Source organism: Rhinichthys klamathensis, unplaced genomic scaffold (genome assembly GCF_029890125.1).
Source record: "Rhinichthys klamathensis goyatoka isolate OS25496 unplaced genomic scaffold, OSU_Roscu_1.1 h1tg000114l_1, whole genome shotgun sequence".
NCBI classification, from domain to species: domain Eukaryota; kingdom Metazoa; phylum Chordata; class Actinopteri; order Cypriniformes; family Leuciscidae; genus Rhinichthys; species Rhinichthys klamathensis.
The window spans coordinates 4,837,013-4,850,628 of NW_026606651.1; the positions used below are offsets into that span (position 1 = coordinate 4,837,013).

Sequence of the window (13,616 nt, forward strand, 5' to 3'; positions counted from 1 at the left end):
TCTAAATGCATCAGTCTGGCTGTACTTTCTGTCTGGTCATGAATACACTTTTAATGTGATTTAAAAGCTGTTAGCGCTCTGAGAATGTGATGACTGTGGTTCTGAAATATTAGATTACATGCATTTTTATGAAGTTGGCAAAACGTTTATAAAAAACCTTAAAACGCTCAAAATATCACATGAAAAGGTGTCATAAAAGGATGGGATGACTCTTTTCATCCTATCGACTGAATCTTCTGTTTTTAATTTACTGTATATGATGTAAATAGCTTGCACATGTCTATGGATGTATATACATGTTTTCAACATAATTATAAGAAAAGCTGCAATTCAGCATATTAGAATGATTTTTGAAGGATCATGTGACACTGAAGACTGGAGTAATGATGCTAAAAATTCAGCTTTGATCACAGGAATAAATTACATTTTAAAATATATTACAAAATTTATTTTAAATTATTATAGTATTTCAAAGTATTACTGTTTTTTTATTTTTAATCTGTTTTATATTTAAACAGTTATAGCCTTTGTAACTATTTTTCAATGGTGTTTCTGTACATATATACATTTATTTATTTACTGTATTTACTTTAACATTAGTCATTTTAAATTGATCCTTTGATAAAGAAAATCATCAAACTTACTAACTCTAACCAAAATGATTGACAGGCAGAGAGCCTTTCTTATTGGCTTGTTTTCTAACAGTTCCCCTGACTCTGTTTACAAGACTGTAAAGAGTGCAGGTGTGAGATCACATGACACATATTTCACTGTGTTATTCCAAAACAATCACTTACAGCACCTTTATATCAGAAATGTCATATCTGTTAATGTGAATATTCAATATATCAGCCCTACTAGCGACAGGAAAGTGTGTCGATCGTTGAAATGAGCAAGTCTTGCCAAGTAACTTTTATTAACATAATAACAGACCTGGACTCAAAGGATCTCATTAAAGTGTTCTCAAATTATGCACATGCAAAAAAAATGCATCTATTGTATGCATCTAACTGAAAAAAATGGCTTTTTGTAAGTGGCGCTCACACAGTAGAGACAGGAAGTGCCTCTCGCTGCGGTGGTGTAGGTGTCTGATATCTCTTTTGAATCACGCTGAGGTCCCGCAGTCAAGTTTTCCTCTCCGACTCACACACGCTCAGACATCTGAGACATGCGGAGGCTGTATGGACATCCAGAAGGAGATTCAGATGAGCGTTCCCACGCTGCGGAGGAGACTTAGACTCTGGCCCCCATCCACCATCCACAAATTACACAGCTCCCATGTCCAGATATGAAGTCATCCCAGCTCAAGTGTGCAGAAGGGAAACACAGATTTTATTAATATGCTCAAAGACTGTATTTTTAGGAATCTGGCAGAGTGGCTTAGAAAAAGAAAAAAATGAATTTATGATTCAGCAATAAGGGTATCGTGATGAACGATGGACCTCATAGTCTTGTAAGATCCAGTGGCAATAAATTTTGTTCAATAACTGGTGCAGACTTTAAATATGCTTTTATTCAATACATGCCATGAATATATTGCCTATCAATATTTTTTTACAGATAAGTCACTTTACCCCTCGCATAATGCATATTAAATTTGTTGAAACAAGAATTTAAAGGTATAGTTCACCCAAAAATGAAGATACGTACTAAGTATGAACACTGGTTATGTTGTAGTCAATGTATGTTTTTATGCAAATATGTTTTTTGAAATTGAACTCTCTGGCCCACCAGTGGACCGGGACCAAGGGCTGGAGGGGGACTTCAGAGAGCCTGGATGTTCGGCCAAATATGACAATTTTGAGGAGGACAATCCTCCAGGGCGTCTAAGCTTGATGCATGCCTGGGTACGGTGCATCTTGCCTGGGGTGCAGTCTCAGAAAACCAGCCTGTCAATTTCTGGAGGTTGGAGGTTTAATTCTTCCAGAGCTCCACAGCGGTGGAAATTGAACTCTCTCGCCCACCAGAGTGAGCCTTTGTGGGCCTTACGATGGACTAATGTGGCTCCGGAGCTTAGTTCTCAAAGCTGCTTAAAAAAAAGTCAAGACTTCCAGGCAGCGGGCCATTATTATTTTAAGTCATGCCCGGCACGGTGCATCTTGCCTGGGATGCAGTTTCAGAAAACCAGCTGGTCAATTTCTAGAGGTTTCATACTTTTTGTTTTCAGAGAGAAATTGAATTCTCTAGCCTAAAGCGGACCTCATGATGGTCTAATGTGGCTCTGCCTCAAGAACCACTGTCACCCATTCGCCAACACCTGACAGCCCATTTTCTGCCAGTCTTTTACATGCGACTGCTTTTCAGAAGGAGTTTGAATCAAGGCAGCCTCCCTGGGCTGGAGGGGGATGTGAGAGAGTATGGGTGTTTGGCCAAATATGGCAATTTGGACTTCGTTGTTTTTCTGAGGAGGACATTCCTCCTGTCTTATTTAAGTCATGCCCGGGACAGTGCATCTTGCCTGGGATGCAGTTTCAGAAAACCAGCCGGTCAATTTCCAGCACTCCACAGTGGTGAAAATTTAACACTCTTGCCCACAAGAGACTTTTGTGTTGTAGTCAATGAATGCTTTTTCCCCTGAAATTTTTAATTGTCAATGCATTTTATTTTTGCGTTGTAAAATAAAACTTATAGCTGTAGTTCGCATTTGCCAAATGCTATAGTGTTTTGTTCTTCCCTTATATTTTATTTCATATTTACATTATACTTATATATGTATAATTACCATTTTGCAATCCATAGAAAAACATGGATCTTTGCAATAACAGAATTGTCAAAGCTTAATGACTACAATTAAACATCCTTTATTGGGGATTGTTTGTGATTTCTGTTGTTTGTTGTCATTTTTATTAGTTTCTTTTTATATACAGTATATATTTTTTAAATATGTCTATTTATCATTTTATCTTTTAGTTTTAGTTATTTTACTAGTTAAATGAAATTAATAGAATGTTTCCTTGGAACAAAAATGAACTAAAAGTAAAATAAAAAACTATAAACAATTAAAAATATAATAGTATCTCATTTATACTAAAATGACACTGGTTCACACTTCAGATTTGATGGTCCTTTGAAGGGATTTTCTGCCTTTTCTATTCATTCTTGGAATTGTAATGTCATTTTACATTTTTTATAATATGTTTTGTGTCTTGTATTTTTCAGAGACAGCACCACTTTGTCCAGACTCACCAGGCAGTCTTTCTTGCCAAGACAAGCATTCATTAGTGCAGAAACATGTGGTCAGGTCGCCTGACTTTCAGCTGTTTGGTTTTGGCCACCCTGATGACTCTAAATCACGCCGGCCTTGTAAAGAAGATGATCAGGCACCGACGGGAAGCTCTGACGATCCCCGGCGTACACAACGTAACCCTTCCAAACTCTTCCCAACCGGTCGTTTTCAACCACGTTTACAACATCAAAGTCCCGGGTAGCTCTCTGTGTGTGGATCTGGACTCTCCGGGTGGTTCGGATCTCGAGCAGAAGGACGCACCATCTGGCTCAGAAGTAACAGACCAGACATTGGACGACAGTAATCAGATTGTCTTCACCCATCGCATCAACATCCCCAAGCAGGCCTGTGGCTGTACGGGTGAACTGCCGGATCTGAAGGAGCTCCTGAGTCGGCTGGAGATGTTGGAGGTGGAGGTGTCCACACTCAGAGAGCAATGCGGCACAGAGTCCACCTGCTGCAGCGCAGAGGTCACAGGTACAGGACACAGTCAGATTAACTTCTTTATTAAAGGGATACTCCACTTTTTTTGGAAATAGGCTCATTTTACAACTCCCCCAGAGTTAAACTGTTGAGTTTTACCGTTTTTGAATCCATTCAGCCGATCTCCGGTTCTGGCGGTACCACTTTTAGCATAGCTTAGCATACATCATTGAAGTGGACAAGACCATTAGCATTTTTCAAAAAAAAAAATGACCAAAGAGTTTCGATATTTTTCCTATTTAAAACTTGACTCTTCTGTAGTTACATCGTGCACTAAGACCGACGGAAAATGTAAAGTTGCGATTTTCTAGGCTGATATGGCTAGGAACTATACTCTCATTCCTGCGTAATGATATGACGCAGCGCCTGAAAATAGGCTACCTTCCGTCAACACAACGGAACTATTTTCAAGCGCTGCGTCATATCATTACGCAGGAATGAGAGTATAGTTCCTAGCCATATCAGCCTAGAAAATCGCAACTTTACATTTTCCGTCGGTCTTAGTGCACGATGTAACTACAGAGGAGTCAAGTTTTAAATAGGAAAAATATCGAAACTCTTTGGTCATTTATTTTTGAGAAATGCTAATGGTCTTGTCCACTTCAATGATGTATGCTAAGCTATGCTAAAAGTGGTACCGCCAGAACCGGAGATCGGCTGAATGGATTCAAAAACGGTAAAAACTCAACAGTTTAACTCTGGGGGAGTTGTAAAATGAGCCTATTTCCAAAAAAAAGTGGAGTATCCCTTTAAGGGTCGAAAGTTTCACAGTGTTAACTGACAGTCAGATTTAAAAGGTGTTTTGTTTTGATGTTAAATGCTTTCTCTTATTTATATGATCATAATGCAGGGACAAATATATGCCATCCATACCCTGATTCCTTCAAAAAGTATGAACACGATGCGTCACATTTAAAATATTGATCTTTTTGAGCATCCTGACCCCGATATAGCAAAATTGGCTCAACCAATGGTGTAAATTTGAGAATGGGCTGTTTGACAGAAGAGGTGGGAAGCGTTTGCAAAACCAGTTTGAAAATAGTTCTCGTTTTTGCAATTTTATTTAACCTCAGAGACAGAATTAATATGAATCATAAAGAAAACAATGATTGATTGATTTTAACCTCAAAGACAGAATTAATCATGAAGAAAAATATTTTATTTATTTATTTATCCTCATTTACAGAATTAATTCAACTCTAAAATATTTTTTTGTTGTTTGTTTATTGCTCAGAGATTAAGATCGTCAATTTAATTATTTATTTATTTATTAAACCTTAGGGGCATAATTCATATCAATCCTATAGAAAACATTTATTTACTATCTTTATTTACAAAATTAATAGAAATCATAAAATAATTGTTTGTTTGTTTGTATGTTTGTTAGCATAGAGAAAATATGTATTTATTCATTCATTTATTTATCCATCCTCAGATACATTAAATAATCTATAAAGTCACTATGTCTAATGCTAAAGTCTTCATGTGGCGTAATCATGTGACTGTTTGCAATATACTTTGGCAAACCTGTACAACTTATAAATGGCGCTTTTAACGTGCATTAATGTTTACATGCCTCTTCCTTAGCAAATGCTATTTGGCAGTGATATTTCCATAATTGAAAATTGCATATATGTATTATGTATGTAGCTCAAACAGCACAGCATGGCGCCTGCAACGCCAAGGTCATGGGTTCCATTCACAGGGAATGCGTGAACTGATCAAATGCATACCTTGATGGATACAAGCATCTGCCAAATGCATAAATGTTAATACACGTATCTCGTGATTCTTTAGGTGCTGTAGGAACGAAGCCCTACTGCAGCGGCCATGGAAACTACAGCACTGAAACCTGCGGCTGTGTTTGTGCTCCCGGATGGAAGGGCCCCAACTGTACCGTTCCCAACTGTCCCGGAGACTGCAGCGACCAGGGCCGCTGCGTTAACGGAAAGTGTGAGTGTTTTGAAGGCTTCACGGGTGAGGACTGCAGCTTGGAAACCTGTCTGGTTGACTGCGGTGAGAACGGGCGTTGCGTTGATGCAGCGTGTGTCTGCAATGAAGGCTTCTCTGGGGAAGATTGCACAGGTTCGGATTGCCTCAACAACTGTTTGGGACGCGGGCGCTGCGTTGATAGTGAGTGTGTCTGCGACGAACCCTGGACTGGCTTCGACTGCTCCGAGCTCATCTGCCCGAATGACTGCTACGACCGCGGGCGATGCGACAACGGGACCTGTCACTGTGATAAAGGCTTCATCGGAGAAGACTGTGGGACACTCTCTTGTCTGAACGACTGCTCTGGACGAGGTTTCTGCATTGATGGCCGCTGTGTGTGTGACGCCGGGTACTCAGGCGAGGACTGTTCCAGCTTAACCTGTCCGAATAACTGCAACGAAAGAGGACGCTGCTTTAACGGAGTGTGTATTTGCGACGTGGGCTTCCTCGGAGAGGACTGCGGGAAGCTCTCATGCCCGGACAACTGCAACAACCGAGGTCGCTGCATAGACGGTCGGTGCGAATGCGATGTTGGCTTCCAAGGCCACGATTGCTCAGAGCTCAGCTGCCCTAATAACTGCAATAATCGCGGGCGTTGCGTTAACGGCCAGTGTGTTTGCGAAGAGGGTTTTGGCGGCGAGGACTGCAGCATCAAAAGCTGCCCGTCGGACTGCTACGGTCGAGGCCAGTGCGTGGACGGGAAGTGCGTTTGCTTTGTAAACTTCGCAGGCGAAGACTGCAGTGAGTTGAGCTGCCCGAGCAACTGCCTGAACCGTGGACGCTGCGTCGCAGGGCAGTGCGTTTGCGACGAAGGCTTCACCGGAGAGGACTGCGCTCAAAAGAAGTGTCCCAATGACTGCCTCGGCCGTGGACGCTGCGTGGAGGGCCAGTGTGTTTGCCAGGAGGGTTTTGAGGGTCAGGACTGCTCCGTTCCCGCCTGCCCTGGAAACTGCAACGACCGCGGGCGCTGCATCAACGGGAAATGTGTGTGCGACGAGGGCTTCGTTGGAGATGCCTGTGGAGAAAGAAGCTGTCCGAACGAATGCAAGGGAGTGGGCCAATGTGTGGACGGCCTCTGCGTTTGTGATGAAGGCTACATTGGCGAGGATTGCTCGGAAGGTGATTCTTATAATAGCAGATAATCTGTTTTGTTTTGAATTTGCATTCATTTTTATTATTATATTTTCTGTTTTAAAGTTTAGTATTTTCCGTTAAAATTTTGTATATATTTTTTTAATGTCTATTGTTTTGAACTAAATCAAAAATATAAACTAAAACCATTAAAAAGCATTTGTTGAAATAAAATAAATGTTAACTGGAATAAAATAAAATATAAAATACTTAAACTTTTTATTTAAACTAGTTGCTAAGGCAATGTTTTTCACATTGTCTTTCACAAAATTAATGTTTTACTGTATTTTTTAGGGATGCACCGATACAACTTTTTCCAGAACAAATCCGATACTTAAATTTTTAGCACTTGCCGATACCGAGTACCGATACCTTAATTTTTAATATTTTAAAATATTGGGCAGAGAAACCAAAAAGAATATGAATCTAGCTTATCGCTTAGCAAATAGATATTTTCTTAAGTTATTTCCATGCATAATTATGCCCGTTAAAATGTTTTGTAGGATCTTCTGTTACTTTCACTGTTTATATTTTTGTATTATCATAATTTTACCTTTAATTTAATAGCACAGTGAATATTTATAGCTTCAGCAGGGCCTCAATGATAATTTTTTCTACTGGCCTGCTTGGGCCAGGGGTTAAAATTTTAAGACACCAGTCAATTGTGACTGTCAATACAGAAATTGACTAAAGTAATCAAATGTAAAATTACACTGTATAGTCTTCACAGTATAAAATATAAATGAATCATTATTAAAGTTACAAAAGTCAAGAGCAGTGAGTGATTTTCTCTTTCTCTAACATCGAGGACAAAGACAGCAGTGGGTTTATTCGGCTAATTATAAACTCATTTCTTGACTAATACCATATGTGTGCCTGTGAAATCCACTAGATTTACATGGAGGACCATTAATAAGAAACAAAAGATCATTTACTCTGTGTAGCTTTATATTGAAACCTCTCCATAGTTTGATTGGATGATTTCCGGTCACCACAATGGAAACAGGGACAGTTTTCCTACCACTTGGCACTAAAGGTCATTCTGTCTCTCAACATCTGTGACATAAATGAGCCTTAATATCTTTCCCAGTCTCACCACCGGAAGACCTGACCGTCACAGATGTAACCACAGAGGAGGTGAACCTCACATGGAAGAACGAGATGCTGGTGACGGAGTTTTTAGTCACGTACATCCCGACTTCACCAGGCGGCCTGCAGTTGGACTTCCGAGTGCCTGGAGACAGTACGTCTGCTACCGTCTCTGAGCTGGAGCCTGGAATCGAGTACCTGATCAACGTTTATGCCGTCCTCAACAACAAGAAGAGCGTTCCAGTCAGTGCCAGAGTGGCCACACGTACGTCCACACCAATCACTATACACACCTGCACACTTTGTGGTGAAACAAATGTTTATATACATATATATGTATATATCATTTTGTCTAACACTGGAATTCCAAATGTGGTCTCTTGTAGTTCAGTTTTCTCATAACTAACATCTATCCAATAATACTAACTATTTTTTGTCTTGTTTTCCAATACAAAAAAAAGAAAGAAAAGATATCTGAATCCCCTGAGAGGCAAAACTGCATGAGACAAAAGTCTGATTTAGGAGAAAAATGTATCTCATATTTTGTCTTTGTCAGATTGTTTTCATGTTTTTCATTAGTACAAGTTATGAAACCAGTCAAGAAAATGGCATAATTCACTCTAAAAAGACAGTAATTGTTGAAGAAATAAAAATTAGAAAAGTATGTCTTTTTTGGGGGCTGTTAATATTTTTCATCATTATTACTTTTTAGGATTTTTTTTATTATCTTTTCATTTTTAGGTATTTTTTTATTTTATTTTAATACATTTTATTAATAATACTAATACAGTTATAATAATATAATAAATAAAATAATATAATACAATTATAATTGTATAATTATAATTGTAATATAACAGTTTATAATTATGACAGTTAAGCATTTCCTCTCACCCCAGCTCTCATAGCTATATCATCAAAATTAAAATTAAATATGTATATTCTCAACACTGCAATGTTTAATGTAAAAGATTATAAAACATATATGTATGTATTATGATAGTATTTGTTGTACAGCTTTCAGATTGTAATTTTCTGTCACCTCCTCTTTCTATTGTCATTTAGCGGATTCTTTTTTTCAAAGCAGTTTACAGTTCACAAATTATAGTGAAAGTTTGGAACAATTTGGAGTGAGGTGTTTTGCTCAAAGCATAATGATAATAGTTCATTAAGAAGCCCAGAAAAATCTTTAACACAGACAGTAAAGTTGGTCAAACCTTTCATTGCACATGCAAAACTGTCCAAACACAGCATTCGGAACTAATCCATTGAGCCACTATACATTTGTGCAGGTAAACCTCTTATATCCAGGCACTGAACACTGCTAATAAACTTGAATGAATGTCATGATACTCGGCTAATAAACCTGTGCTCTTTTCCTGCAGATCTACCGCAGCCTGAGGGCCTGAAGTTTAAGTCCATCACTGATACGTCTGTGGAAGTTTTGTGGGACCAGCTGAACATTCCTTTTGACGGCTGGGAGCTCAACTTTCGTAACACGGTTAGTGTCAATGGGAGATAATGTTAAAGGGGTGGTTCAGGATTTTGGATATCGGACCTCATTTCCAAGTTAGCCTGGGTGTTATTTATCAGTGGAGACAGTTTTCAAAAAATGTCATCCAGTCCTTCCAGTTGCATAGTTCGCCAGTGCTAGGCGCGAGTCAACGTTATCTGCTAGCCTGCCATTAAAAACAGTGTTACCCACTCCACAGTACACCAAAGACTATCGATGTAAATGTGTGTTGAGAGAATAATGTTAGAAATCAAATGATGCCATAATAATTAGGGCTGGGTATTGACACAAATTTCACAATTCGATTCGATTTCGATTCACAAGCTTGATTCAATATTGATTATTTTGGATATCAGGTACAATACATGGCAAATTTTCTCAAGGAAAACAAATCTCTTAACTAATGCTGTAAACTATGGGAGTCAGTTGTGTCCTTATAGGCTTCATTAGCCTACTATAATATTGAAGGTAAAAATTAACTGATTTGTAGCTATACAAACACTTAAATTACACTTATTTATTTTTATAATAATAAAGTTATATGAAATATAAACATTTAAATGGTGGCTGTCATAAAAACTTGCCAGATTTATTCAAACATGCATATCGAAGAACATAAAAAATTATAATGAATATGTAATATGGTGCATATATTTAGCAAAATGCTCCTCTTTAGAGTTAATATTTCTAGCTGACTAACGAGTTTATGGTCACATATGGTTTTTCTGAGGTTAATGTGAGGTTACATGACATTGTTTACAAGTTTACTGACGTCTTTGCACAGTTGAAACACTGATTGAGCGATTCCATGTGACATGATACGGACTTCGATAAATTGTACTCTCTTTTAACACACTTTCAGACGTTCATTCATGTTTATTTCGCGCTGTAACTGGTATTATTAAGGCAGAAGAGGAGATCATGTGCGCTCCGCGCTGCTGCTTCCCTTGAGCTGAGCTGAGCCAGAGCGATCTCACGCCACAGCGCCAAAACGGTATTTATGTTTTTGAATTTCGTAAGAAAATGGACGTAATTTGAAATTTGAGATTTTATTTAGTATCAATAGTAACAAAGCACAAAGATTATTGCGATTTATTGGATGGGATGCTCGCTACAATGTTCCATTCATTCATCAAATGAAAACAGGATGACTAATCGATTCATGAGATTTAAGAATCGATATCGGATTGTAAAAATGAGAATCGATTAATATCGATAAATCGATATTTTTTACCCAGCCCTAATAATAATAGTTACTGATGAAAATAAAGAAACAATAGAAAACAAGTTAAGAAGAGAAATTGTGGAAGTATCCAATTGGTGTTTTCAAAATAAGCTATTTTTGCACTTAGGGAAAACTGAGGCTATTTTATTTGGTTCTGCGGCAAAATTGAAGAAATGTCCCAATTTAGAAATAAGGGTGGGAGATGAGAATTTTACTTTTAAGCAAGAAGTGGGATGTATTCTAGATAACAAAATGACAGGGGATAGCATGGCAGTTGTAGCTCTATCGAAAATAAGTAATCGAATGAAATTTTTTGCAAGACAGGCTGCTTATTTAGATAAACAAACCTTGATAATGTTATAGCTGGTGCATTAGTACAAGCACATTTTGACTATGCAGTAACTTTCTGGTATAGTGGCTCTAAGAAACGAGTTAAAAATAAAATACAGACTGCTCAGAACAGGTTGTGTAGAATCGTTCTGAGGTTGCATCCTCGAACGCAACTGAATAATAATCATTTTAGGGAGTTGGGGTTTTTAAAAGTGGATAAAAGGGTAATTTTTCTTAAAATGATGATGGTGTACAAAATAATACAGAGAACTATTCCTAAATACTTGTATGACTACTATGTTTTTGTGAGAGATGTTCATGGTATTTCTACAAGGGCAAGGATAAATAATATATATTTGTACCGGTTTAAAAGTGTAGTTGGGAAGAATTCGTTTTTATACTCGAGTGCAGTTGCTTGGAATGAATTGCCAGATTATTTAAAACAATTTCAAGAGGCAATGGCCCTTTAGAAGAGAAGTTAAAAAATGGCTTTCCAATTGAGATCCCATACGAATTTATTAAGGTGTGAGATGTTTGTTTTTGATTTTATTTCCACTGGAACCGTTCGTCCATTTTATGGATATATTTCCATTGTGGTCCTCTATAATATAGAGGACCACAATGGAAATAAGCCTGAGGCTTTTTTGTGTATTTTATCCTCGACAATTTGTCTTGAAATGTGTGTGAATTGCCTTCGGCATGATTCTGTTTAAGATCATTGTTGAATAAATCAAATCAAATCAAATCAAAGGTCCGATATCCAAAATCACGAACCACCCCTTTAAAGGCTTTTTTTCCTATGCATTTACCTGTATTTATTTGGCTGTTCAGACAAAAAAAAAAAAAATGGTGGAAAAACTTGACTCAGAAAGTACACCAAAAATATATATTTTTGATGCCTTACTAGGCAAAGGTATTTAGGTCAGTGTCATTAACTTTATAAAAACATCTTCTCAAGACATGAACATTTTTTGGAGCCACATTCTTTAAAGCAAAGTGCGAGAAAAGTGTTGAAATATCTCGAAACACTCTGATCATTTTAATAACTTGCTGTAAAAATAATAGTAAAAAGTTATTTCTGTACCAGCTGGTAGAACATAACATGTCAACCTTTAGGTCAGCAGATTTACTGCGGTAAGTTGTTCACACAGCGGTTTATTTCTAAACGCGGTCCTAGGTGCCAGGGTTATACGGTCGTGCGGCTGGTTTCAGAGTCTCTCTCTCTCTCGTATTTAAAACAGAGTAATGGACAATTTAATCACTGTTCATTAGTAGTGATGTGAATGGGCATTTTCTCCATTTGAGTCAGAGTTACAGGCGGCCATGAGCTCATACACTCATTTAAGAAGCCATTAAAAAGAGCCATCCTTGAACCATAAAGTCTCCATTAAGACTCACTTTAATGGTGCTCCAGAAATCCCAGATGTTTGAACTTACTGCTCACTTTCAGTTCTGTTGTTTCATGCCACCAGCATTTAGGAAACTATCAACTTTTGCATGACACGTTTTTTCTGTCAAATCATGACTGCCAATAACGGGTATAAATATAGACTCACAGTTGGACTTTTGTGACTTTTAGTGCACGTCTATTAGATTTGAGGTCATCAAGTTCAGGGGTTTTCAGCCTTTTTGACTCCAAGGCTCCCCATTGTCTACAACAATATTAGAAGAACCCATTATTTATTTTTTTAAGGATTTTTTTACTCAAATGTCTTCTTGATTAAATATTGGCATACCTAGAAATACTATATTCATTATAAAAAATGCCCATGGAGTTTTATTAATTATATAACTTTTTTTTTTTGGTACGTTTTGCAATACAAAAAAATCTGAATCCTTAAAACAAGATAAACTCACCTGAGAGGCGAAATTGCATGACACAAAATTCAGATTTAAGAGAACATTTACAGTATCTCATACTTTGTCAGATTGTCAGAATTTGTTTCATTTGTTTAAGGGTAACTCTCATGACATCACTCAAAAGCCAAGACAAAAAAAAAAAGACTGAAAAAATCCAAATTATGAAATAATTTTTGCATGTGGGAAAAAAAAGCCTATTTTTTGACCTGACAAAATTTTTATTGTTTAGATTTTTATTTCACCCATTAAAATTATACCACCTTATATATCCAGGTTTTTGAGGGTGTGAATTGCTGTTGTTTTGCCTTATTTTGATGCTTGTTTTGTCTTATGTTAATCATTTTAAGTTATCTTTAGGCCTCCTGGGAAAATTTCTGAGGCTCCCACTGATCTGAATTTTAGCATTTACTAAATATATTACAGGTTTTGCAGAAACAATCATGACTAAAGGAAGCTAAATGCATATTCTTCTGTCTTCTCCATAACAGAAGGAAGAAAACGGGAAGATCGTGAACAACCTGACACCTTCCCAGACCAACTTTGAGCAACCAGGACTCGGGCCGGGACAGGAATACGAAGTCACTTTGTCCGTCATAAAGAACAACACCAGAGGACCCGAAATAAGCTCGACTGTAGTTACAAGTAATGCACCTTCTCTAAAGCAAGCCTCTTGTTTATTGTCTGTGTCATGATCCCATGTAAATGTTGAAGGCGCCGCTTTTGATCGGTGCTGTAAATGTCTGGAGAGTTTGGCTTGATCTACATCT

At 37.7% G+C, this 13,616-nt stretch overlaps 1 protein-coding gene across 8 annotated transcripts in view; it reads left to right on the forward strand.

Moving 5' to 3' along the window:
* Nucleotides 1–13,616, forward strand: part of tnca (tenascin Ca) — a 99,002-nt gene that overhangs the window by 41,585 nt on the left and 43,801 nt on the right. For all 8 annotated transcript variants that reach the window (XR_008807446.1, XM_056254863.1, XM_056254867.1 and 5 more), the window contains 5 exons: nucleotides 3,160–3,703; nucleotides 5,507–6,820; nucleotides 7,923–8,186; nucleotides 9,307–9,422; nucleotides 13,338–13,491. Coding sequence is in view for 7 of the 8 variants with exons in the window: in XM_056254863.1 (XP_056110838.1) it covers nucleotides 3,232–3,703; nucleotides 5,507–6,820; nucleotides 7,923–8,186; nucleotides 9,307–9,422; nucleotides 13,338–13,491 (2,320 nt within the window). In the remaining variant the exon portion in view is untranslated. The remainder of the gene's footprint in view (nucleotides 1–3,159; nucleotides 3,704–5,506; nucleotides 6,821–7,922; nucleotides 8,187–9,306; nucleotides 9,423–13,337; nucleotides 13,492–13,616) is intronic.